The sequence below is a fragment of the Anser brachyrhynchus genome, assembly GCF_964034855.1.
Source record: "Anser brachyrhynchus genome assembly, chromosome: 2".
In the NCBI taxonomy this organism is placed as follows: domain Eukaryota; kingdom Metazoa; phylum Chordata; class Aves; order Anseriformes; family Anatidae; genus Anser; species Anser brachyrhynchus.
Window position 1 is genome coordinate 125,078,579 of NC_137695.1, and position 26,319 is coordinate 125,104,897.

A 26,319-nucleotide genomic window follows, 5' to 3' on the forward strand; every position below is an offset into this window, starting at 1 on the left:
TGCCCTCGGACAGCAGGAGGCTGCCCTGGGAGGTAACAAGTGATAGCGGCTTCTCTCCGCTCCTTTCTGGCCCGAAACAGTGACACCTTCCTCAGAGCCTCCTTCCAGGCTCAGGATGTGTATTTGACCGATATTTATCTGTTCAAAGAGAACTGACATTAGTATGACAGTGACAGCCCACGTTTGCTGGCATGTTCCAGCTGGGACTGTTGCTGACAGGATTCTATAGGAGAAGACAGACAGAATTAATTTTTGTGCTAATTGCAGTATTAATGAAGGCTGGACCGATATAATTTAATATCACTGTTAGCACTTGAAAGTGTTTCTGCTACATCTGCTGCTGGAGCCTGCGAGCCAACCTTTTCAAGCTTAGATGTCCATGGCAAGAAGTAAGTCAGCAGAACTTGAGGGGGCAAATTTCCACAGATGTGGAAGGAACAATTTCTGATGGGAGCACGAGTGAACCAACTTGAAACCTTTAGGAAGGCACCCCTATACTGAGGTGCATAAATGTAGACTAAGGCCCAAGATCCCTCAAGTCATATAGAAACCTGGTTATGACTGAGCCACCTGCCCTCCCTCAGGAACCATTAAAGCACAGGGGACATACACACAGACCTACGGATGCCTGCCTGACATGCCCTTCTTTAGCATTTAAAATTCTACGCTGACATGCCCAGGAATGCTTGGATGTTTACGAACTTAAAAGGTGAGGTACCAAGCGCTTAATACACTTAGAATCAGCTCCTCGTTATATGGGAGGAGCAGCATTTTATGATAAACGTGTTAAAGTACACAGAATGTAACCCAAATCATTTTATAAAACCTTGCAGCACTTCTGTAAAATTTTATTTGCCCATACGTTAGCTGCAAAGAGCAGACTTTATTATTAGCCATTTCTCGTGGAGGATTCTCCAAACTGGTAAAAGGATAAAATGTTCCTATCTGAGTAGAGGCTTAAGTAACAGCTAAATTAAATCTTTGCATTAATAGTATTCATAAAAAGGCAGATGGGAGCAGAAAATGTTGCAATGAAGAATATGGAATGAGATGAGATCACAGCATCAGTCTGTCCTTTGTAGATCTGGACAATGATCACAGAGCCAGATTGGATTAGTGAAACCTATTTACCAGAAGTTCAGAGCAGTTGCATGAAGCTGAAAGGCAGTCAGGAGAGAGAGGTGGAAAATGCACCAGATTTACAGCTGCAGCGACGAAAATTTAGAAGTTTTCACCACCGTGATTTCATCCAAATGTGAGTACATCAGAACTATAATGCTGGGTACGGTGTTGTCTTTTGGATGGAAGGAGTGTTTTTATCCTTAGAGAAACCTCTGAAAGGAGCAGCTCATCTGTCTGTTCTGCTTGCGCCGCGCTGCGCTGCCAGCTCGGTGCTCTCTGCTTCTTTCTGGAGCTAATCCATGCAGGTGCTTCGACATTGTGGCTGTGTAAAATCCTTGCACGGGCAAAACTGGGAGAGATCTGGAGTCAGTGTTCGTGTACCTATGAGGTAATTGCTAAAGTGACAGCTTGCAACTGTGTGGCTATTCTGTGTGATAGAAAAGAAAATGAAGTTCTGTGAGCAGTTAGCAGCTCAGATGAACTGGGTGAACTGCATGAATGTGGAATTTAAGTCTGCTGGCTCAATAAGTGGAACATTTCCAAAGCCATGCCCTCGAAATGAATGCATGATTAACATTAATTGCTTGTAATGAAGAGTAAGAACCGGACAAAGCCTAGTCTGCATTTGATTGAACAAATTAGTTTAAACTCAATAGCTGCATATTTCAGCAACAAGAAAAAGAAAGCAGGTAAAAGCAGGGAAAACAAATTGTGGGGCCAGATCTGATCTTTACTTGCAAGCTGCAAGCCTGAGCTCTCAGCTGCTTTATTTCAGAATGTAAGTGGAAATGACAAAGTGAACCGTCATTGTAATTGTTTTTGTTGCCTGAAATCTGGACTGCACATACAAACAGCCTCTTGCAGGCAAATCCAGAAACGGCATCTGCAAGAATTCAGCCCTGCCTTCCTGCTCCTGCTCCCTGCAGAAAAATCATGTTTGCAGGGAGAGCCCTGCAACCCCACTGTTTTCATTGCTGCCATTGTATTCCTGTGCAAGTGGGTCACTCGCGTCTACCTCCGCAATTCACTCTTCTTTCAATGGCTATTCAAGTAATTGGATGTTTGCTGGTGCTGTGACTTCCCTTTCATGCCTTCCCTTTCTTCAGCCCATGTGAGCCATTTGCCACGTATGCTGGCAAATGACAGGCAGCGAGTGAGTCAGTCTGTGGATCGTACGCACTCTGAAAATAGGCAAATTTATTACCATTAAGTGCATTAGTACACGGTTCATCGTGCACCAGCCTGGTGCCAATAACAGCACAACAGTACTCACTTCTGGGAGACATATATATAAACTGTACTCCTCACACTGGGCAGTAAAATACGTAAAATACCAGAGACGTGAAGGTGATTCTTTGTGTCACTGAACTTTTCTGCACTTAATTGAAGTGTTTTGCCTACGAACAATTAATGATTATAGTCCTCACACAATAAAATACCAGCAGTAAAAGTGATTGCAGCAGCTTCAAAAGCAAGTTACAACACATTCAAAGGAAAAAAAAAAAAAGAAAAAAAAAACAACTTCATTGTGCTTGTATGGTTTTCACTCCATGCTTGCCATGTTTTAAAATATAAAACTACTCATGCAGGAGAAGGCAGTAGGGATCCTTGAGGATACCACCCCATTCAAAACAGGCTGTGATCAGGCTGACAGCTGAGCACACTCTCTAACTGTGCACGCAGATAACTCGCTTGTGATAGGTGTGTAAGCACCCTGTACCTCAGCAGGTTGCTAGCAGGGGACTTGGACAAGATTTATTACCTCCTGTCTTACCACCCTGCTTAACTATGGGCAGAGATTGGCCAAAACTCTGTTTCTGTCTTATGGGGTCCTAATGCTCAGTACTTGTATCCTCGCTGTGGTGTCTGAGCTGGTGGTCTGGTTTTCAGTGGTGCCTGCAGGTATTCAACATTGCAGAAAATCAGACCACCCATCCGAAACGGGGATTTCAGATGGATCCATGAAAGTACCTGAACAGTGAGCTACCTAAAGCTGAGATCCCCAGACCTGCGGGCTAGTGGCAGTAGGCACTAAGACTCCTGGTTTGCCTAGATTCCCCCACTAAAATTGCCAAAATGCCTGGATTCCTGTGACTGAGCGCTTACACACCCCAGGGCTGGCGACTTCCCTGTGTGCAAGGGAGAAATTACGGGACGCCACAAGTCATTGCTGACATTGTCCTTCACAGACAAGGGTAGCTCTTAGACAAACGCAGGCTGTGTAGGAAGAGTGATTCTGGTCCTGTGGCCAGCTCTTCTTGTACCACGGCCCCGAAAGCTGCTCAGTTTTCCTTCATACCATCCAAGGAGAGGCCGTGGTGTGGGCAGCAGTGCCCAGCACTGTGGAGACCACCTCTGCTGTCACTCACCCCCCACGGCCCCACAGGCAGCGGGAGCAGTAGGCCCAGGTCCTTCAGGACTGCACCTCATCGCCTCAAGGCAGGAACTCAGATTAGCAGCAGGAATGAAAAGCCTTGGGCCAACTCCAGCTGCTTCCACATCTTCCAAAGTCTCCACAAACACGAACACATAGCGAAGATGAGCACTGCAGCTCCTGGATGCCAAAAATGTAAAGGCAAACTCAGCTGGAGAGCAAGAGTCACCTGCAACTCCCTAACAAACTTTTCTGATGCTTCAAAGCCTTTGGGCTACAAATGGAGCCTGAATGGGAAGCCTCCCTTCACATGCCTTGCCTGCAGGGTCAGAATGTAGAATTAGAGTTAAACCTGGCTCTGAATTTTGCAAGTTTTTGTAGGCTCCCTTCTGTAACCAGCTGCTAAATCCTGTAGCCATAACTCCCGTATTCTGCATACAGGGGAGGGTAATAATTCTAACGTGCAAAGAGTAGGATACAATGAGAGCTGGGAGAATAACTGAGTTTTTCAGGTTTCAAGTCAAACTGGAACTAAAAGCATTTAATCAATCTTCACTTTGTCCAAAAAACACCCAAACCCAATCACTTCCGTGTGAGTGCAATGACCAGTCAAAAGCTTGGCTTACGATCCTCATTTCTCATGTGTCTTGTGACCAGTGTTTCTGCTTTGCCTATGATTTTGGTGTCTTCATGGGTTTAAGAAATCAAATTGAGAAAAAGTTTAAGCAAAACGCTGCATCAAGTTAAAGTACTGAATGGGTCATTTTGTGGCTGAAAAAGAAAAAAGGAACAGATGTAGTACAAATGTTGTTATTTGGACATAATGTGATAAAACTGAAATTTCTTCATGAAGTTATTTGAGCTTTTTGGAAAAAAAATCTGTATTTAGATAAAGTGATCAGCCTCTCCAAAGTCAGTGTAGATACTAGTCATGGTTGAAGCTTGCTGGATGGAAGGAGAAACACCAGTTTCTCCTAACACCAAAGAGCCCCTATCCCAAATATCATTAGACAGGAGGCCAGGACACGGCCTCCTGTAGGAAGAGGCAGATTCCTCCTGGAAACCCATGGGAACATGCAGACACTTTGGGAAGGCACTTGCCCTGTGCCCACAGATGTCTGTATTGTACAGCTGGAAAATGGTCTCTGAGGTGACATTAAAAAAAAAAAAAAAAAAAGATTTTATTTTGGGTTGTTTCAGTTGGAATCCTCCTTAAACCCCTTTTTTTTCCGCCCCTCCCCACCATGCCATTCTTTTGGAGGCATTTCAGAGGCATATTTGGCCTAATCTCACTGGTGTAGCACAGCTACAGCACCACAAAGTAATGAGAAGTGACTTTAAAATACTGAAATGAGGTGAGGTTTTGTTGTGGTGGTGGTGGTGTTTTATTTTTTTTTTTCTCCCCCAATAATAGCAGTTATTATCCAACACCAGCTGCTCCAGCCCTTATCTTTTCTATGTCCCCCAACAGAGACTGCATGGGGGCTAAGAGAAGAGCTGACATGCCCAGAGCCACCAGAAAAGTGTCAGACACCATGAGCCTGTTTGGAGGCTCTCTCCCAGCTCCTGCCCCCCTACATCGGGGCAGGAAAACCTACCTGAGGTGAGGGTCGCTGCTGGTCTCCTAACACTTCGCCCCAAACAGAGCAGTGCCCGTTTCCACCACAAACCAGCAAGATCCTCACCAGCATCTTCAGTGGGCACCACCCTTGTATGCTACTTGGGCATGTCTGCCTCCACCCCACCCTGACCATTTTTCTGTTGTTCTTTTCACAGCATGTAGTCCTGCCCGAAGGAGAGCCAAAAGTACGCAGCACATCCTAACCAAGAGCGTAAGAAAAATTTCCCTCCCTCTCTTTTTTTTTGTTTGTTTTCATTCTACTTGGCTAAGCTTATCTTTCAAAATGTCATGGAGAAATGGGAAGCAGATCTTTCAGGGCAAAGAAGTTCAGCAGTGTCTGATACAGAGAATGAGAAAAGGGAGTTCCTATACAGCTACAGATGATTTAGTCTGTATATACAGATTATTACAGAATTACTTTGAAACTCCTCAAAAAATAAGGTCTTTGTGCAGAGCTATTCAAAATGAACACAGCTTATCAACACGGGTCATCTGAGGGATTCACAGACTTAACTCCTATCCATAAAGCACTAATAATAGTGCCGGAGGGACAGGCAGGAAAGAAAAACAAGCAAATCATAACAAAACGTACACACATTAACCAAGGAGCCAGTACCACATTACACAGAGAATTTGGGAGGAAAACATCAAGCAATGGGCTGTAACCTCCAGTCAAATAAATGACTCTAAGAGAGCCACAGGAGGATGCTTGTCCCTTGATCATGGTGGCACGGGGTCAACCTGGCTCCTAAACATCTCAGCAGCTTGCATCTGTATGTGGTTCTCTCCTCTCTCTCCATCCCTACAATCCAGCCCAGTGCTCACTCCTGCTTTGGGCAGAAAAATACCTAAACATTTCCCACAGCACTGTGCTATACAGTCTCAGCTTTTTTCTCCTCATTCCCTGCTTTCCTTTCACTGAATGGGTGACTTGTGTTCATTGCAGTTCTCTTCAATAGGTCTCTAACTATTTTTGTCCCTGATTATGTCTGCTGGGCATTATTATTAAATAAATAGTAATAACAGCATTAGCAAAAGATCTGAACACTGAGAAAATGTTTTCCAAATTTAGACACTTTGAAACATTGGTTTCATTTGAGTTTTCTTGTCTTCGGAGCCAATTTTCCTTTCTTAAACCCAGTTAGCCTATTCACGACCCCTTTCATCATCCTTTTATTGCAGTTCTGTCTTGTAGGCACGACAGCCCCGCTTTCTCTTGTGCATGTTAAATCACAAGCTTTAAGACTCTTCTGTCAAAGTGTTTCTTCTCATTACAGACACAGGTAGTTCTCTAGCACTTTGTTGAAACATTTTGCTCCATGGTCTTTCCTCTTCCCATGCTCTGTCCAACTTACCATCCTGCTCCCCATTTGTAGATACCCTCCTCTTCATAGTCCAGATTCCCTAATCTCCCCACAGCACCACGGGTCCCCCTGCTTACCACACGTACCCATGCACTGGGAAAAAACTTGCCATATTTGCTTCCATCCCCTCTCCTGGTTATTAAAGCAGATCACAGAACCCAAATACTTCATAGGATACCTGGAGTGGACCCCAATAAGAGTCAGGAATATCCCTGTGGTTTTGAGTAAAAAAAAAAAAATAAAAATAAAGTGTGTGTTTTCTCAGTTTGTAAACATCTTATTTTCATCCAGTCACTTGGGCTGAGGTCTCGAAGTGACTCTTTGACCCAAATGAGGATGAAATTCAGTGTCCCAGTGTTGCTCAAAATAAGCTGTATTTAGATACTTCTTTTTTATTTGTTATGCTCTCTCATATGTTGTCACATAATGTAAAAATAGCATAAAAGTCCAATCAAAAAGTGAATTGTTCTAATAAGGCAGAATGCTTAAATAGTTCCTCTTTTCTTTTTCTTTTTCTTTTTTTTTTTTTTTGACAAAATAAATACTTTTCCAACCAAATGCCCAAACTTCTTCTAATCAGAACTTTCTCATAAACCTATTCAGCTGGATAATTTTCAGCTAGCTCTCATCAAAAGCTAGGACAACCGTATGTCTGTTATGATGTTTAAAAACTCAGCAGAAAATTGTTTCTGTCATGTAGGGGGCCTCTAATATTTAATTTGGGTTGGGTCAGCTGTTGTACTCAGCACTATACTCACAAAGGTCTAAGAAAACAAGAGAGGAAAGTCCCTGTTTTGTTGCTGTATTTTGATATGATTTTCTTCTTCCTTTGGGGCTTTCCTGACCCCAATTAAAGATATCCTTTGACCAGCTCTTAGTCATGATGCACACAGCATCATATTAGCTGCGGGAGCACCAAGCCTAAGGAATGGTCTGCAGATCCAGATAAGCAAGGTTTGCAAACCAGTGCAATTTGGACAGTCAGCTCTTTGACTTGTGCATTCCTCTTTTTCAGTGTGATGCAGCTGCTGATGTGCAACCATTCAAATAAATTGCACCCAGTGGAATATAGATGCCTGTGAGGAAGTTGTGATTACCAATTTCTATACCCACACTAACGTAGCAGTATGATTATTTATTTTTCACTTTTACTTCTGCACCTGCAGTCTGTGCTGTAGAAATGCCTCAGCTAACTTGAGAGCTTCTGCTCTGGTGATTGCAGTGGATGCACAACTTTAATCCTAGGGAAGGGCAAAAATAGCGAGCAGTGTGGACATCTGCCAGACTTTTTTTCATGGCAAAAATACTCAAGCAGTGTAGCACTGAGTGATTTAACATTCAGGCGACTGACCTAAGGTAACTTCCATGACATTTGAGAATCCACCCCAAAAGCACAACCATGGCAGTGGAAGGGTGAAAGGGAGAAGCACCTTCTTTAATAAAATTATTTCAATGATATTGTTATTTGCAGTTCCTGTTGTCCTATTAAAAGTTCTTCCCAGTGAGAGTAGATCCTTTCTTTTGATTTCCTTGCACTCCTATTCCCCAAGTATTGGGATAACAACTCTAAAAACACTCTTGATGACAGTACCTGAATACTTTGCAGAAAGCTGGCAAATCCCTCTGTGTATGCTAGTGCTGCCACATTAAAAATTAGATCAGCATTAGACCATCAAAAAGAGCTTAGCTCCAAAAATCTGATATTTCCTCTATAAACAATCAGCTCATCGTCCAGCCTCTAAGCTTTGAAGTTTTACCCAAATCCAGATGTTTAATTGGCCCCTTCTGGGGGGCTTTGGTTCCAAGAGTGCTGATGGGGTTGCTGGAACAGCCTCTGCACTGTCCTGCAACGCTCCTGCGACCTCTGTGTCCCTTGTGCAACACTAGCAGGTGTGCAAGGCCTCAGTACCCTCACGTACATGTCCACAAAAAAAAAAAAATAGACATTTTGTTGAGCTCTGAATTCAGAGTCAGCATCCTGCAAATACCGTGCAAATGACATAGAGATTTAAGTTAGTAATTATTTCAAGAGCAGCGTACTAATTTGGCAGAGTCTGGATGACTCTGCCATTCACACAAGATTTAAATTTCCTAGTGCATTTAGAAAAGAAAAGTGACTTCTAGCTGATCCTTCTGCCTTACCCTAAGTACCCTAGAGAAATGTCAGCTCCACTTTAGATCAAAAGTGTGTTGCAGCAGGTTTAGTTTCCTGACCTAGATAAGTCTTTATGTATTACAGTAATGGGTGAGGTAGCCAAAGTCGCAGTGAAGTCTCGAATTAGGAGTTGAGAAACTCCCAAAGTGTACTACAGCCAAATGCTGCAAACAAGCAAGTTAACTGAGATGGTGCTGCTGTCCCTGACTGTAATGGCAAATGGCACTGAAACTTGCTTGAGGGTGTTCTGGCACTACTGATACGGCATGTAGCAAGAGACCTTGAGAACATAGATAACGTGCCTAAATAATTCCTGCTATTTACGGAGTTCAAACTAAATATCATCCCCTGCAATGCACCGGCAGATTGTTAAGTTTCAAGTCAGTTGTGGTTTACACTGATCAAACAAGCCACTTTCAGGACTAGAGACTGCTGCAGCCCGCCTCCTACTTACCAAAAATGCTCTTTCCATGACCATGCAAAAGCAGCGACCTCAGGTGTCTCGGTAGGAGAGGGCTGCAGAAGTTTTCAGCCACACACTAAACAAGACCGCGTGTGAGCAAGAGCTAAATGATGGAGCAGCAAGAGGAGGCCTCCTGCCACCATCAGCCCCCTCATTCTTGAGTTTTGGGCAGGATGGTGTGGCCCAGCCCTGTCCGGCAGTGCCAGATTCCTGGTCAGGAGAGCCAGGCCCCACCTGGTGCACGTGCCTGACTTCAAGGACACCAGCAGTCCCTCTGGCTTTACCTTAGCACTGGGCACGTCCTTAAGTAGCTTACAGAGAAGGGACTGGGCTAGGCTGCGTGCCAAGACGCACCGAACTAGAAGAAAACCCCTCTTAGGTCTCGGATTAGGGCTTGGTGGCCTCACCAGCCCTTTGCAGCAGCATTTCTGCCTGTTGTCGGCCCATTTCAGCTCCTGGTCCCACCGGTCAGGAGGATCCAGACCAGACTCCTGCGGATACAAGGAATCTGAAAAAGTAAAAAGCGGTCAGGTTTGGGCTTTTATTTTGTTCCGGTTTTGGGAAACATCTGTTTGCACGTGTTTTTAAATCTGCCTGAAGGTTCACAAACACTGAATATTGCACATTAACAGTACACCGAATTCTAATTTATTTAAAGAAATTGAACGATTTTATGAACGCAAGGGGACGTGCCTCAATGCTGTCTTGTTTTTATCTGGAGTGTTTGTTAGAAGGCAGACCGGTGGGTGGAATGAGGCCTTTTCTTTGTCAAATAGCAGGTGAGACAGGAGAGGCCTGAAGAAATAGCATTTTTGATTCACATTGTGTAACTTTAACTGACTGCCCAAAATATGATGCAATAAGAAATTAAAGCTAAGCTGACTCAGAGGGGTATCCTGAATCAGTAGAAGTTAATGAGGGCCACACTTCATTCTCTTGAAACGAATGCAGGAAGCTGCCGCTCAGCACCTGGGTCCCCGAGGGAACACACCTGATTTTTCCGTGCTTTGTATTTCTCAAGCTCAGAGTCAGAAACCAAACAAGATGAATCCCACCCCGGTCCCCACCAAACAAACCTCTCCCCAGATGGCAGGAAAGCAATCAGAAGAGCAAGCAGCACACTGCTCCCAGCCAAGGCTGCTCCATCGGGACTCCGACAGCAGACCCCCTGGGGGCCTGCAAAGGTGGCCCTGTCCCAGCCTGGCTCTAACAGGAGGCTTTTACCTCTTCCCTGCAGGTGATAGCAGTGTCTGACTGTCAGCCCCACCACGGTAATCTCCACCAAATGTTCTACAGAGAAGAGGAGGTGCGGGGTTTGGGCCGCCTGCGGGGCGGGCAGCAGGGACCCTGCACCACCATGCACGGTAAGTCCTCAGAAATGGCTTCACCGCCTTCAGGGTCTCCATCGCTTCAGAACATTTCTAGATGTTGCAGTCGTCCAGTCTGCAGTGAAGCAGACATTTTGTTATGTTGGGAAAGGGTACTTCCATGCTTAAAACACTCAGTGGAATTTATGAGATAAAGACCACATCATTGCAGAGCTCTGCTCCCTGCAAGAGCAAGCTAATAAAGCAGCACTTGCTTTATTCAAAGTCATAAACTCTCCCTTTCCAAGAGTTGACAGTATTGTAGCGATGATAGATTGCTTATAACTGAGCTTGCCTGACTCATCTTATTATATAAGATCCCTGTTCAGTTCCTTAAAATTTGCCAAAACATAATCATTTGGGATGAAATTTTAGATTCTGGCTGTCAGCCACGGGCCTGATTTTTTTTTTTTTCAACCAAAACTTGTTCATCATATTTGTGAGAACCCATGAAGGAGAAAATAGAGTTTGCCAATGCAAAAACAAGGAAATGAATAAACATAAACAGACTGGTCGTTCAGTTCCTTCAGTGCTGATGTGTTATGCTTGGAAGGAGGAAGCTGGAGCAGGGCCATGAAGTTTGGCATGGGATGGCCTTTTAATCAAAAACACACCTTTTGCTCTCCCATGAAAAACCACCCAGATGCAATCCAGCTAAAAGACTTTGAAAAACCCCATATGCCACACGTTTGGTAGAGACATAGGAAGTTTAGCTGTTAAAAGCTGTTAAAAATGTAAAGCAGATCCTACCATGAACGAGCATGTTCTTCACACCACTGGTCTGCAACTGCATGGTTTGTAAGCCACCTGATCTGAACACGGAGTGGGCAAGAGCAGGGCCTGGGAAACTGGGAAGGGACAAATTGAGCTTGGGACTGTGGGGAAAGATCTGAAACCGGGAAAGGAGCCAGGACATGGCTGAACAAAGAGCTGGGGCTGAGGGGTTGGAGGAGGGATGGAGCAGGAGTGTTTGGGACTGGCTGGGGGGCAGTGGGTGGCAGAGAGGTACTAGGGGAGAAAGAAGAGACTTGTGGTGTCTGTTGTGAGGGGAAGCAAAGGGGAAAAGAGACCAGATAGGCAACAATGGGAGAAAGGATGCGGGAATCTGAAAAGAGGAGTGGAAAATGGGGGAAACAGTTCTCATAAGGGGAGAAAGGGAAGTGATTGGGCAAAGAAACTGAATGGGAAAGAGGGAGCAACTAAGGTTAAATTAACTGTGCTGAGCAAGAGATCTGGAAATAAAACAGAGGCAAAAGGGACTGTTGGAGGAGCAGATAGAGGGAGAAAGGATTTCACCAGGAGCCAATTTCACCAGGAGCAGCTGTTCAGGACACCAGAGCTCCTCTAGGGCTACCTTAGCTTGTGTAGCATAATGAGGACATTTGTAGGATGCTGGCACAGAAAGTGCTCAGAGAACGCAGTGGGACATCTCCAAGTTCCTGAAATAGTTCCCTAAGCTCTGTCCCTCACTGCCAACGGGTTCCTCAGCGATGCACATCACCTAACACAGCTGATACATCCCCTGTTTTCTGGGTGCCCATTTCACAATTCAGACTCTGATACCCAGGAGCACTCAGTTCTAGCTGCCACAAAAAGCTGTACTTTGACTGCAAACCATGCTGCATTCTGCTCAATTCCTCTGAAAACTTCGTCTCGGGAAACTCTAATCTTAAACTCTTTGTTAAACTCTTTGTTTCCCCAGTATAACCCCTTATCCTCCAGGAGCCTATGAAGCTGTTGGATTTTTTTTAACATTTGTGCAGATGTTGACCACCATGACCAGCAATACAGAAAAGGCCATAAAAATGAATAGTCTAGCCCTCAGAGGATTCACTAGTGGGAAAACTGGGTATAGGACCGCCTACTGAACAATAAAAGCTGAGGATGAATAACTACTTTCTGAGTGAACACTCTCTATGTGGTGCACTGAATGGGGCAGAACAATCTGTGGAAAAATGGCTTCTGGTCACAAATTAGAGCCTGAATCTCAAAGGGGAATAAAATAATCGTGGTCCAGTTCTGGTGCTTCATAACTTTTGATCACCTGACTACAAATTTAGCATTTTAAGGGGAGAAAAGTGGAAGTGTTTGCAAATATTTGTATGAAAATAAAAATAGCCCTTTGCTATGATCAAAGGATCATAGAACGGTTTGGGTTGGATGATGTGCTACAGCTTCTGGTTTCAGCAGGCGTTGTACTAACAAATAGCTACACAGAGAATGAGGTGCCATGGAAGAGTGCAGAAAGGTTTCTGCAGCTGTTTCTCAACAGCTGGAGAGCCAGCCTAATGTGTTATAAAGTGATATATATATATTTGTCCCAGGATGTACAACATCTGTTTGCATTAATCTCCGTACAAATGTGCCCTCTACATAAATTTCACCCCTCAAAAACATCCTTCAACATCCTTACTGGGAATAGTTCTGACTTTGGTGTTTTCCAGGCCTGCTTCATAGACAATTATTGCTGAATATTAAGCAGACTACAGATTTGATAAAGCACAAATTGAAATCTGGGTAATAGAACAAACAGTTAAATTTTCATAGGAAGCTAGAAATGTGCAAAGAGTACAGATGAGAGCATCAGCTTGCTTATTGCTAGCATTAGAAACGCTGTACAAATATCAAGGCATAAGGATAGTCCGTACTAGCATGGAGCAGGTCAGGTGTCAAGGCCAGAACAATAAACTCCTGACAGCCCTCAAAGCTGTGCTCTGCTTCACAGGGTGGATAGATTAAATATTTAAGTGTATATATGCATTTATTCTACATGAAAGAAGTACTCGGTTTTGTACAAGCACTCATCTTGGAAATATAGGGCAAAGTCATAGTAAAAGGTTTGGAGCAACCCTTGTCCCGTGCTTGGCCATCCAGAGCACCTTCTTGAAGTGGCATTCACAATGCACCCAGCCACCCCTGTCCTGACGAGCACTTACCAAATTGAAGCCATGAGGGCTTACTTTTGCTTAAATATTTTGCAAAAGTTGACCAGAACATTTTCTATATCTAAAAATAGGGGCATGCTGAATGGAAGAATCAGACAATATAAGAGCAAACAAACAAACAATATATATATGTTTATTGTTTATATATATATTGTTTATATATATTGTTTATATATTGTAATATTTATATAGATTATATATTGTTATAGAATATAGTTTATATATTGTAACTATATATATACATATATATTATGTATAATGGGAATATATATATATATGGACATTAGCTGAAGCACTGGTGCCTGGAGCCACTTTCCCAATACTGTTAGTAACCTAACACACAAGATGAGAGAAAGTAATTGAATTAAACTTTGACGTGAGGGATACAGTTAGGTACCTAATGGAATTACTGGTGGGGGAGAGCAGCAGGAGAGAAGCTAGTTGAGATATTTATCTTGGTCAGCTATTGCACCCAGAAGGACAAGACATTTCTGACTGTTAACTCGCGCTGGAGACAGTGCTATAAGCAGCATCCCTGCTATTTCTGTGGTTTCCAGTTATTATTTATATTTCCTTGGTAACAGCAGTTGTGAATCATATTGTATCTTCTATCTTGGTGAGTCCTGGTGTTTCCGTAAGTCTCTGCCCTTCCCTTGCTTGAATACCACTTTTAAAAAAGAGCAGACACCTAAAAATGGCCAGGAATGAAAAGAAAGAGGGGAGGAAAAAAAAAAGAGAGAGAGAGAGAGAGAGAGAGAGAGATCCACATCATTCCCACAGCCAAATGGGAGGATTTGGCTCTGTGAGAAAAAATCTGGAATCCCTTCTTCATTTATTTCCTTGGCACAACTAGCAGGAATGTCAGCGAGCATTTACATGGGGAGAAGTTCTCGGCTGAGCACACGCCTGTACTTGCAAGCTAACCTCCAGGCTCGAGGACAGCAGAGAGAGGTCCCACTCGGCCAGAGGCAGAGAGAAAAGTTAAAATCCCTCCCTGTGGTGGGGTGGATGTCACACACATCACTGTCCGTGTAAGAATAATTCCATGGGTCAACCCAGAAATGAGAATGACTCCCTGCTCCTAGGCAGGACAAACCTGGTGGGGAGCTCAAGTGTGCACAAAAACTGAGTTAGCTTTTTTCATGTACATACACACTTTTATAAAAATAAGTGTATACACATGCACACACACACACACATACATATAAAAGTGTTAGCAGTGGGAAAAGGCTCCCATTTGGTCTAAGGAAAGTTCATCATCTCATTTGAAAAGTCTAAGCGCAGTTAAATGCTTTTTTTGTAATTACTTAAGCAATTTCAATATCACTCATTTTGACATCGCAGTAGATGATCAGAATAAAGATTTTTTTTTTTCACTTTTGGCTATAATCAGATCTGGTGGAACTACAACCTGAACCCTGGCTGTTTTCATACTTAGCTTAAGTATGTGGAAGGATGCTTTTAATACAAGCTGTGCCAATGGGATAATCACTGATAATGCCCTGTTTCTTATGCTTTGCAGTGGGAATAACTGAACGAGAGTCATCCAAGTCCTGTAATCACCAGTCAGATAGAAAATCTTTGGTAAGTGAATACAGCAAGACCACCTACCGCTGTCTAATGCATATTAAAACCTAGTACCTGTTAACATGTCCCACATTAACAGAGTGGCAGCACTTGCAGGTTTCACAGTCTTCTTCAAGGCTTTGAGACAGGCTTGATGCCAGGGGCTACCCAGCTGGGAGCAGCGGCTGGCGCAGGAGAGCTGCCCCTGAACCGGGGACACATTGTAGGGTGGAGGCAGGCAGGCACCTGCATGGTCAGCCCTGGCAAGGCTTGGGAGGAATTAGCCTCTTGCTCCTCAGGAAACCTCATCAATTGGGAAAAGATGTATTTCTAAGATGGAATAAGTGTCAAATAATTCACACACTCCGGAACGTAACGCTGAAAAGATGATCAGATCAATCACAAAGGTGAATACAGAGTCAACAGGAAATCATCATACAAAATCTGAAAATTTGTTCTGTAGTAGGGACAAAATGTTTTGGTTCAGAATGATTCAGCTTTACTAAAATATTTTCCTCCTCTTTTTTTTACAAAAACAATTTTCGAAGTCCTTACACTCTGTAAAAACTAGATTTTCAAACAGAAAATAGGGCTCTGAAAAGTTTCTGACAAACACTAAACTAAGCTACAGAAACTTTATGGCTTCAAATGCTCTTTGGATGGCTACAATATACCAGCTAGCTGTTAGCTGGCCTACACTCAAGGAAAACGACCAATATTTAAGGATGGTCAGAATTAACATCATTAATTTTATTAATGTAATGAAACTAATTACACCTACCAGCAATTAACCTGGTTGAATTTCAGAGAGTATTTGCAGAAGTAATTCCAAACATCTTTAAGTCTGGGATTCTTTCAGAGCACATCTAAAAGTATCCAGTTCAAGGGAAACATTCATAAAGGCTCAAGAAATTGTGATGGTTGTGGAAAGCAGTCGTAGGTGTGACCTGCACCAAAGAAGCCAGGCGTAAAAACTAAGGAATAAAAAGTTCTGCTAACCTCCCACATTTTTTGGGAGGTGTAAGTCCTGCTCGTACAGCCACCGTGCTGAAACCAGTGAGACCATTCACGTGAGCAAAATGTTTGTGCGGGCAAGGGTACAGCAGTCAGGTCCTTAACCTGCCTTTTCTTGCTAAGAGATTTACAGTATGTATTCATTTTCCTTAAAAATAATTAAATAAATAAAAAAGCCTCTTTCCTCAGACTAAGGTTCCCACTCACCAGCGCTGTTCTTTTCCCCCAGCAGCCCCCATCATCGCTAGCCATCCCCATCGCAGCGAAGCCGGCGGCTCTCACAGGCTCCCCCACGGATGACCACCCGCGCGCAGACGAGTGAGTCCCAGCCCCAGCCCCAGCCCCTGCCCCAGCCTCCCCAACGCAGCCACGTGTGGGCACTGCCTGGTGAGGAGGGAACGGGTGACACCCCCCAGGCAGGCACCACTTCACCAGGATCACAAGGAATTCCTCAGCCGCAGATCTCTGAATCGCAGCTGTAAAACCTCTTCAGAGAAGCTCTGCTTGCTTCCCAAAGGGAGGGAGGAATTGGCTGAAGAACACATCGATGACTTTGGTAACCGTGGCTATTGTACAGCCACCCTGGTGTCAGCTACAGTTCTGTCACTAGGAAAAAAAATAATCTAAATTCAAAATTTAAGTATTTTCCCCCAAGTAGTCTATAATATTGGTCCTAAGGCAGTTTGGAAAATTTAATTAAGTTGCCATTTTGTCTCTGAAGTGTAATTAAGGAACGGTCTGAGCATAGTATAAATGCTCATTGTCACAGCGTCATGGGGACACCCATACCTTTGGAAACGGGCAGCCCACGGGTTTCAGTGGCTGGTCATCATAGGGAAGGAAAAAGGGCCCCAGAGATGAGTGCTTTATTCCAGCCCTCCTGTGCTTTATTTGCCAGCCACAGGCAGTATTTGAGGAAGATGGCAGAGTACGACCTGACCCTGCCACCAGGAGCAGAAGCTTCTCTACCACTGACAGGAGGCAACCTGTGCGGGACGCCGAGCCTGCTGAGGAAGATGTGGATGAAGCACAAGAAGAAGTCGGAGTACCTGGGGGCAACCAACAGTGCCTTTGAGGCAGACTGATAAGTCCTGGCATCACTCAGAAAGACAGAAGTTCCTTTAGCCAGGACAAGGTGCTCTAGGATTGATAAGGGAACAGACACAGCACAGCTCCCCCACGAAAACGATATCCTTTTCATTACTTGATGCCATTGCCTCAGAAAGGTAGGAGAAAGGCTAACTAAGGTAAAAATGGTGAGTGTGCTGCAACGTGCTAGCCTTTCTTTGTTGCAATACACTAGAACCCCAAGTATCCCACTAGATTTACGTCTTGACTCGATGCTGAAACTGCTGCTGACCTATTGTACATGCCCTGTCTGAATCAGCTCAGGCTCACAACAAGAGAAGCCTGCCAAGATGCTTGTGTGTTCCTGCAAGGTTATGGTTCTGGTTTTGTTACTGAGTGCCATTGAGTGCCAGGGGTTTGCTTGTTGTGTACCACTGCTTGCCCTCTTCCTCTTCTCATATCCTCTCTTCTGAGAAAGGAGACAAAAAATGCATCTTACAATTTGCTTGGTTGAATGACGTATGCTAGACAACTTTTTTCTTCAGTTTTGATGTTTCAAGACAGGAGTAAAAGGTGCAAAAAATTTTAAAGAAAAGATGAGTCAGAACTGAGCGAGTTTGCAAATACAGATTTACCAAACTTTGCCACATGGCAAGTCACTGGTGCTTTAAAGTGCCCTGCCAGTTCAAACTATGAGCTACTGAATAACCTCAAGAAATACTTTCTTCCATTGAACCTGATTATTAAGTCAGTAACTTGCTGTCTACCTGTGTGGCACAGAACATTTTCCTAAGTGCACAAAATGCTAGTAGAAAAGAAAATACATAAATGATGCAAGTAGACATCTAAATGTGAGACATTTGCATATACCAGACCTTTGCTTATGAGCTGGTGGATTCAATGGAATCCCCTACCCCCAATTTTTTTTCAAAATTAGAAATTGCTGACCATGGTCCCTTGAGCTTTCCTCTCAAAAAAAAAAGTAATACAAAAAATGTCACTGGTATTACAGACAACATTGTATTAGTCAAGAACAATGCTTGTCTCACGTAAGTGCTCCCTTGGTTATTGTACAAGACTTTGGTTTGCCTAAATACACGATTTTAAATATAAACTTGGGGAAATTATGGGTGCTGCAGCTCATAGCAATGATGATTTTCTCTGATCTAACTGCCAGGGCTCCAAAGCATAAATGAATAGGTGGCCATTGGTGTGCCAGAGGTGTGAATGGTATGACTGCAGCCAGCAGCGTAACTGCAGTTACATCTCCTTCCCTTCCTACCACAACTACCCAGGTAATTTCTGCACTTGTGGTATCTGCCAACTTCATCCGCTGCTTGTGTTAAGATCATCTTCAACTTGGGCTTTGAAAAAACGTATTCCAAGTTTCTCTTCCAGCGGAGGACTGAGAGAGCCTTGGACTACAGCCTACAGAGGTGCAGGCTTGGGCAGTGATCCACAGCCAAAGGCCACCAAATCAGAGGTACCAAGGCACAGCCCAGGCAGAAGGGAAAGGCTGCAAAAGCAACCAGGTCCATTGGCTTTGGGGTGAGAAGGGTGGAGAGGTACACAGGAAAGGTTCACAGCTGAGAAACCAAAGTCTGTGTGATATGAAAGCAACTGCAGCAGTCTGGTACCCAGCTTGCTTTAGAGAGTGCGTGTCCCCAGCTGCTCCAAGGAGCTGGACGTGCTGGAGAAGGTGCGATGTGGCTGGAAGGGCTCCTTTAAAAACATATGATGTCTTGTCATGCTGAGTCTGCCAAGAGGAGAGAGGAACTAGGCCTTCATAAAACACCTCAGCTGCCCATCGGTGCTCAGTAACTTGGAGGACAGCACCGCAGACAGAAATCACACAGCCCCTCCCCTTTCTCCTTCTTACCAAAGGCAAACAGACTGACGCAGACCTAGCCCAGGGAGATGAGCTCCTCTCCTGCTTCTCTTGCATCCTCCCGGGAGAGGAGAATCACACAGCTCCCCGTTAACCACACACAATAGGAGGGAAACCCCTCACAGGGGTTCACCCCACCTTTCAGCTGGAGCCTGACCCGCTGCACACGTGCAACAGTCTAGACGGTGTAACCCTGCCAACATCAGGTCCTCTGTGGCTGAACCGAGCTGGAGCCATCCCCATATATTTCCTGAAATGTGTTTTACAAATATCATGAACCACACTATCCCCTCCCCTGCCCCCAGCCCTGCCAGCAGCTTTGGCCTTGGTGGCACATGCTATTTTTACGTGAATAGGTAAACCTAGTGCATTGGGTGGGACTATTTGCTTGTACAGCAACACATACGTTCAAGGAGTAGGGAGAACAGTAATAACTGGACTCATTCCCTAAGCAAAGCAAAAATAAAAAGCAGAAAAACAGAGGGAAATGTCCATTTGCTGCATTTGGGGGAATTAAGGCTCTGAGTACTTGCGATACCTGCCCTTGTAGCTAATGTGACCTGGAGAGTTCAGTCCAGGGCAGCAAGAGTTTTGTCTGTTGAGAGCTGTACCTTAGTATTTCATTTTGTTAATTAATAGCTTTAAGCAGTATGAGGATGGAGAAGAGATGGTTAATGTTTCTACATAATATTTGCTGTATCTTGAAATGTGTATTTATGGTTTCCTTATTTATTTAATTTATAATTTGTGTCTGCGAGAGAAGGAGAGATTTGCAAGATGCATAATTAACTCCTCTGTATCCCAGGAACTGCTGTGAAGATTTCTTGTATTGTAGTAGATACCTATTTTATTGATTCAACTAAAATATGACCTATTCATACAAAAAATAAAAGAAACATGTAGCATGTGGTAACATATGGATCTTGGTGACTTAAAAGCCTTTTGGAGGGATTTTGTGAGAAATAAAGGCAGGTTTTCTGATACCGAAGAACACACACATCTGATGGCAAAAATCCAAGGTTTGTTCCCCCACAGGAAGAGCCCGGAATTACGTGTTTGTGAACGGTCCCAGTACTGTAGTAGTGGAAAAGCCTTCAGTTTTTATTAGATACTCAGAGAAAAGCCCTGGCACAGCCAGGCATTAGACATTACACATATGTTTCTTCATCTGATCAGAAGCGCACTATGGACAATGATGTCCAGTCTCCTTGTGGCCCTGGGAGGCGAGCAGTGTCACCTCCCTCCGTCCCATCACATAAGAGCACCAAGACAGAGTCTCCTCGAGGGTAATTAAGGCCCTAGTAGAAAATAAAACCAAGTACTGTCTATTTTCAGTCCTACCAGTTGACAGCAAAATCACTCAGCTTACCTCAAACAAAACAGGGCCTCCAGAAAGCATACGCTGAACCATGGAAGGCACATGGCCCAACACGAGGTGGGTGGCCCAGGGACACTGGAACTGAAGGACCTGACTGAGGACTGTGAGGGGAAAGACCCTGAGAAACAGCAAGGAAAGAAAACACATGCTGTTGGCATCCCTCACCAACCTGGACTTTGGAAACCCTGTCCCTTAGAGGAGGACTTGTCTCCTCAGCTCTCCTGAGAATGCCGGTGCTTTGGTTATGGACAGAGTCTATGTTCAGAACAACTGAGTCAGGAGTATACCCTTGATGGGTAACCACGCCGTGGGACACAACGTTTTTGCAGGCGGTGGGGGAACAGCCTGGCCTCCGCTGGGAATTCCACCGCGAATGCCTGACCTTCAGTCGTCCCCTAAAAACAGCGGCGTGACTCGGGCACAGGATGTGGACGTGCAGTATTGTTTCCAGATGAGCCTGTGCAGAAAACAATGTTGGGTCAGCTCCAGCACAGCACCAGAAGAATGTGAAACGGTGATCACGACGTAAGCGAGCTGTGCCATTTTGCGCAGAGACATAACGTAGCTAACCGTGCAGCTCAAAGCGTCACCGCTGGCGCTGCCTGGCACAGGCGCCTTGTCACACTTTATAACGTCTGTGGGAAGATGCATTTTTCAGACATGTTTCTCATCATTTTACAGTTTGGTGGTTCCCCAGCTCTACAGAGAGACTAACTGGGGCACGGACGTGACTGAAATAGCCTGCATGAGGATAGTTCACCATGTATAGCATCGCACTTGCAGTAATTTGTATTTCATTTCCAAAAATAGTTCTTAATTTCTTCTCATCACTTCAAAACATCTTTGTGACAGAGCAACTCCTTAAAATATCCATCATTTATTTGCATGCCACTTTATTTAAATAAACTGTAGTGAATTTAAAGCTAGACTACTATATAGCATAATTCCTACTGATGCATGAAAAAATCTCAGATATGCTTTGCCTGCCTTTCTTCCCCTTTTGCACTCAGGTCCTATAGCAAAGTGATTTGCTCAATGAGTTGCTCACAGACACATCTCTGTTTTGGGGAATAACATACACTTTTTACAGATATCATTTATAATTCAAACATCAGCATTTGCATGACAAATTTCACATCTCTGAGTTACCCAGCCAGAAAAGATACGATATCACAACTCGTGTACACAAACAGGCGTGGAACAGGGCAGATTTCTCAGATGAAACCCCTACTCAGAAAGCTGTACGCAAACTCCACAAACGATACAGAGGCCAAATAGCCGTGCATACCCTATGAGAGATTTAAAAATCTCAACGTGAACTCTATAGAGTTAGTGAGTGAGTGAGTGGCTCCACTCTAGGTGGTATTAAAAACTTTTTTTCTTTTTAAGTGGCAGAACTATAATTTCAATGAAGGGGCACACAGATCAATAAATTAAAGTGTTCTGGAACAGGCTGCCCAGGGAGGTCGTGGAGTCTCCTTCTCTGGAGATATTCAAGGCCCATCTGGACACCTACCTGGGCAGCCTGCTCTAAGGAGCCTGCTTTGGCAGGGGGGTTGGACCCGATGATCTTTCGAGGTCCCTTCCAACCCCTACAGTTCTGTGATTCTGTGATTCTGTGAATATTTAATAAAGTTAGATGAAGGCCCAGGAAAAAAAAAGAAAAGAAAAAAAAAGAAAAAAAAGACAAGCAGCCAAGCTCAAATGAGAGCAAATCAGCCTGAAAAGGATGGACATGTGAATGATGTCCCTCCTCTCAGTGATCAGGTTGGATTCACCACAAAAATAGGTATCATTTTTAGCAGCCTCATAAACAAGCCTGATGCAAAGGCAGGGAAATGGGTGCAGACACCCTGGCAGCACCAGGCCCTGTGCCCGCAGCATCACCTGCCTTGCAGTTTACTTCGCTTTATTTTAAACGAACATTTTCCTACTTGTGCAGTCACGTTTTGCATAGTGGCAGAATAGCCAAAAGGCAGCACACGGTCGGTTTGCCCGCCGCTCCCTTTTTTGGGGGAGGGATGCGCGCTGGACCGTAAAGCAGAAGAGACATGCAAAAGGCCCCGCGGCGTGCCCAGTCCTTCCCCTGTGCACCTGAGAGGGCACTTCTGGGTGATGCCAGCCCTCGGCACGGTCGTGCCTGCTCAGGCAGAGCCGCGCTGAGAGCTGACACTGCAAAATCCAGCGCTGCAGAGGCGCCTGCTGCCGCCGCCGCCACGCCAAGGAGAGCAAGGTGGAGATCAGGAAGCAGCGCCGCCGCCGTCAAAGCAGTCGTCCCAGCAACGAGAACCACAAAACAAAACAAAATTATGAAGCTTCTGCTTCATAAGTTACCGGGTACTTTAGACGGGAAGTTGTGCTAATCCTAGTGAGGCTGTATTCAGCTGTTAGATGGCACAGAAAGTCCTGCGAGGGATTTTTTGGACTAAAGAAAACTTTTCCTGTGAAAAATGCAACTCTACTTCTTTATAACTTCATTCCAGAGCCTTCATAACGTTGGATATCTGACATTTGTTCTTGTAAAGTAGGAGGCAAGTATATTTTCCAACCAGATTTGAAGCAAGTTGGCAAAAGATTTGTCTATAGCAAACCCTTAAAAACTGGGTTAAACAGCACTCTGACTCTTTCAATGCCTGTTGTTTTAACTGAGACAGTAACACCTAAAACCAAAGCTTAGCTAATCATTTTTAATTGTTTACATCATAAATAGAAACATATAGAAATATCAAGCTATTTAGCTGATTACAGCATGTGTGAGGTGGGTTATCCCATTAGTGGAAGAGATGAAAAAAAAAGAATAAGAAATAAGCCTCTAATCATTCTCCTCCGTGGACAGACCCTTTGAAAGAGAAACTGAAGTGGTCCCCAGGACTGGATAAATAAACAGAGGAGCTATTTGGAAGTTTCCAAGCCTTTCAATACCAGTGCACTGAAGTGGTCATGTCTCTGGTGAGGCCCTCACCGGGCGTCCGGTCTTGAAGCGGGAGGCAGAGATGCACAGAGGCCCCATGGTACCTCAGGTGATGCCTTTTTCCTCCTGCCTGCCCCCGAAGGACACGAGACAAGCTCCTGCTGTGTGGCAGAGGAGTCGCCCAAGCTGCACCTTGCAAAGCAGCTACGGTCTGGTTGCCACCGCTCTGGCACCTGCATCGCCCCATGTCCACCCTGCCAGCTTGAAACCTCCTTGCCTTGAAAAAGTCAGAGGTCCAAATCACACCGCAGTAACAGGGCTGAAGCCTTCAGTGCTGACTACTAAGAAAAGAGAAAAGGGAGATTCAGAAATCTGGGTGTAAACATTTACACACTGTTCCCGCTGGCCTGGTGCCTTCTGATTCAATACCTTCACAGGCAGGGCTGAGCGGTGCCATCACGGGCAGAGCAGGCGTTCGACTGCCAGCAGGGATGGGATGGTGCTGCTGGGACTTTCCATGAAGTCAGGTATTCTTGGAAGAACCTCGAGATGACTCGGACACATCCTTCCTCCAGTGTCTGACAGGCAAAAGAGCCAAACCCTCTGCTCTGCAATCTCCTTTCTGATGCACCAGAATAAAGTATTTAACTGAAGTTTGGGGCGAAGCTAGAGGTAAATGAGGTTACGGTGGCAGTTTTCTGAAAGAGTCAGGTCAGACTGTTACAGCAGTCACTTTTGTCCCTAGAGGCCTTAGGAATCAGGTCAGCAGCCAGAACCCTTCGCTAGCTCTCACATGCCCTGTGGTGGAGGGAGGACTCCCAGCTCAGCTCCTTCACATCCAGTTATGCTCCCAGCCAGAGGGGTGTTGGTTTGAGCAGAGTATTTTGGAAAGTAGCACATGCATGAACCCTGTCACAGCCTCCTGCACCCCAGAGGGATCCTGCCACCCAGCCACCGTCACCCGCTGCAAATGACATTACTTTATTTCCTTTTATATACCACAAGAAAACAGCCCGAAGTCCATCCAGTCAGAGCAAACTCGCACAGCTGCCAAGCTTTACCACATCCTGATAACCAGGGCAGGCACAGGGATCCTGCAACGAAGGGCTCCCCCCAGAAATAGTCACATGAAGCGTCTGGGAGGGCCTGGTGCTTGTGGCCACCCGAAGGTTCAGATAACACGAGTCCCGCTGGGTCTGGGCACGCGGTGGAGATATGTAAACCAGGGGAAGGTGCTCCCCTTCCCTCTCAGTGCTTCAGCCTTACAGTGCCAGGGGGACACGGGGGTGGGTTTAAACTGCTCTGAACAGCTAAAAGGGAACGTGCTGCATGAGCAGGCTCTGGGCCACCACCGGGAAGGGACAGGTGGGACAGTGCCTGTGCACCGCTGCTCCCAGCTTGTTTCAGCCCATCAGAACAGGAACCCCGCTTTTTCCACTTGTATCAAACCTAAATAGGGGGTTTAACATCACCGTCCAGCTTCCGTGTGGTAAAAAGCTTTTGGGGAAAGATGGGGCACTGGCACCACAAGGCAGCCCTGAGCGGCAGCACAACCAGCAGCCAACCCTCTGAAGGGAGCTCGGTGCTACGCAGTCACACTTTTCAGGTGGCTGAGGGTCCAAGATCCGTTTCACCTGCTTTGCAGCTCTCATATTGCTTAAGTAAATCAACAGACAGCTTTATTCATGCACAGTAAAGGGCCAGAAAAAAAGCTTCTGGGGTTATTCACAGAAGAAAAACTGAGGCCCAGAACCCTTACTGCAATGTGACCGCTTCTATCCTCCTGCCTATCGCACCCTGCAATTCAAAACCTGCAACCAGCACAGCCTGCAAAATATTGTGTCCTGAGTCATTGAGCCAGAACAAAGCAGCACCTCCCAGGCTTCCTCTCCAACAACAAAAAAAGCAAGTCTAAGGAGTAAGAGCTACCATGGGACAACAGCAAGGGCTTGTGTCCAGCCACCACATGAACTTTAGGGGTCTGTGTGTGTAGATTCAGCTTGAAAACTCATGGCAGCGCTCCTCAACAGGCAGATCCACAACCTTGCTGCAAACAGCATTTTGGAGCCACAGCACAGAGGGGCTGGCACTTCAGCATGCTGCTCAGTGATTTATTTATTTTTTTTCACCTTCTTAACTCCCGTAAATTTGTGACTGCTCAAGCAGGGCCAGCTCCAGGCACCTCCGCAGCATGTGCCTTTGCTACAAGCATCCCTGGTCTCAAGCAACAGAGTTAGCACCAGGAGGAAGGCAGGGGCAGCCGGGGGCTGCCGCAGGCAGAGCTGAGGTGTGTGGGGCCAGGGGAGCACCCGCTGAAGAGCCCAGCACCGAAGCACCAGAGGCTGAGCAGGGTCAGAGGCTGCTGAGGTTGTGGGTGCTGGCCCCCCAAAATTGCCTGTCCAACCACTGATTCCCTTCAGGGCAATGTTTCTCTTCTTGCTTTGCTATTACCTGATCTTTTAGAGCTGGGAGTGAGAGAGAAACGTGTGTGCTTGTTCCCACTTTCCCCAGGGGTGAGGGAAGCGATGCTAATGTGTGAAGGGCCAGGCCGGGCCTCGAACACAGCCCTGATGAGCTCTGGGCAAACCCAACAGAAAACATCAGGTGGGAAACTACTGAAAGCTACTGCTGTGTCTGCCACGAGCTGGACCAAGCCTCCAGTCCTCACAACTCACCTCTGCGTTATTTACAGTGCTGGATCTCAGCTCTGCACTGCAGATAACTCCATTTTTCCCCTTGACTCTGGCACTGGCCTTCCCAAAAGCACGACATCAAACAGCCCGGACCCCATCTCCCACTTTTCCCCAGCCTGTGGCACAAAAACGCTGGAACAAGCAACACATTTTACACGTCCCCCGACGCAATTAGCCACACGCTGTCAGTGGAGGGGCCGCATTGTCAGCCCCAGCTGGATGCAGCTAAGCTGATTTGTCCAGGCTGGCAAAACTCCTCCTTTACAGGCCACGGTCTGAGGACGAGCCGATGAGGGCCCGCCGCAGCCCTGGCTGCCCCAGACTGGCAGCCCTGGGCCTGGGAGGGCTGCGCTGCTTTCTCAGATGGGCTGCCCGACGGAGCAGGAGGAG

General features: G+C 45.5%; 1 protein-coding gene across 3 annotated transcripts; it reads left to right on the plus strand.

Annotated features, from left to right (window-relative positions):
* The first annotated feature begins 245 nt into the window (after window positions 1–245).
* Window positions 246–20,342, plus strand: VXN (vexin). Of its 3 annotated transcripts, XM_080582848.1 has the most exons (7): window positions 246–709; window positions 1,083–1,255; window positions 5,273–5,328; window positions 10,337–10,463; window positions 14,934–14,995; window positions 16,221–16,309; window positions 16,890–20,342. In XM_080582848.1, the coding sequence occupies exons 2-7, from the start codon at window positions 1,189–1,191 to the stop codon at window positions 17,074–17,076; spliced, it is 588 nt and encodes a 195-aa protein (XP_080438974.1). In that variant the 5' UTR covers window positions 246–709; window positions 1,083–1,188; the 3' UTR covers window positions 17,077–20,342. The 3 variants fall into 3 exon arrangements, with proteins under 3 accessions (XP_080438974.1, XP_080438973.1, XP_080438975.1); XM_080582847.1 differs by lacking the exon at window positions 246–709 and having other exon boundaries at window positions 1,022–1,255; XM_080582849.1 differs by lacking the exon at window positions 246–709 and having other exon boundaries at window positions 1,022–1,255; window positions 16,224–16,309.
* The last annotated feature ends 5,977 nt before the right edge of the window (window positions 20,343–26,319 follow it).

Coding starts and splice junctions, on each gene's coding strand:
- VXN (XM_080582848.1), top strand. CDS start 1,189: ATGCACCAGATTTACAGCTGCAGCGACGAAAATTTAGAAGTTTTCACC. Junction 10,464..14,933: donor ACCCTGCACCACCATGCACG/GTAAGTCCTCAG, acceptor TATGCTTTGCAG/TGGGAATAACTGAACGAGAG. Junction 14,996..16,220: donor AGTCAGATAGAAAATCTTTG/GTAAGTGAATAC, acceptor CTTTTCCCCCAG/CAGCCCCCATCATCGCTAGC.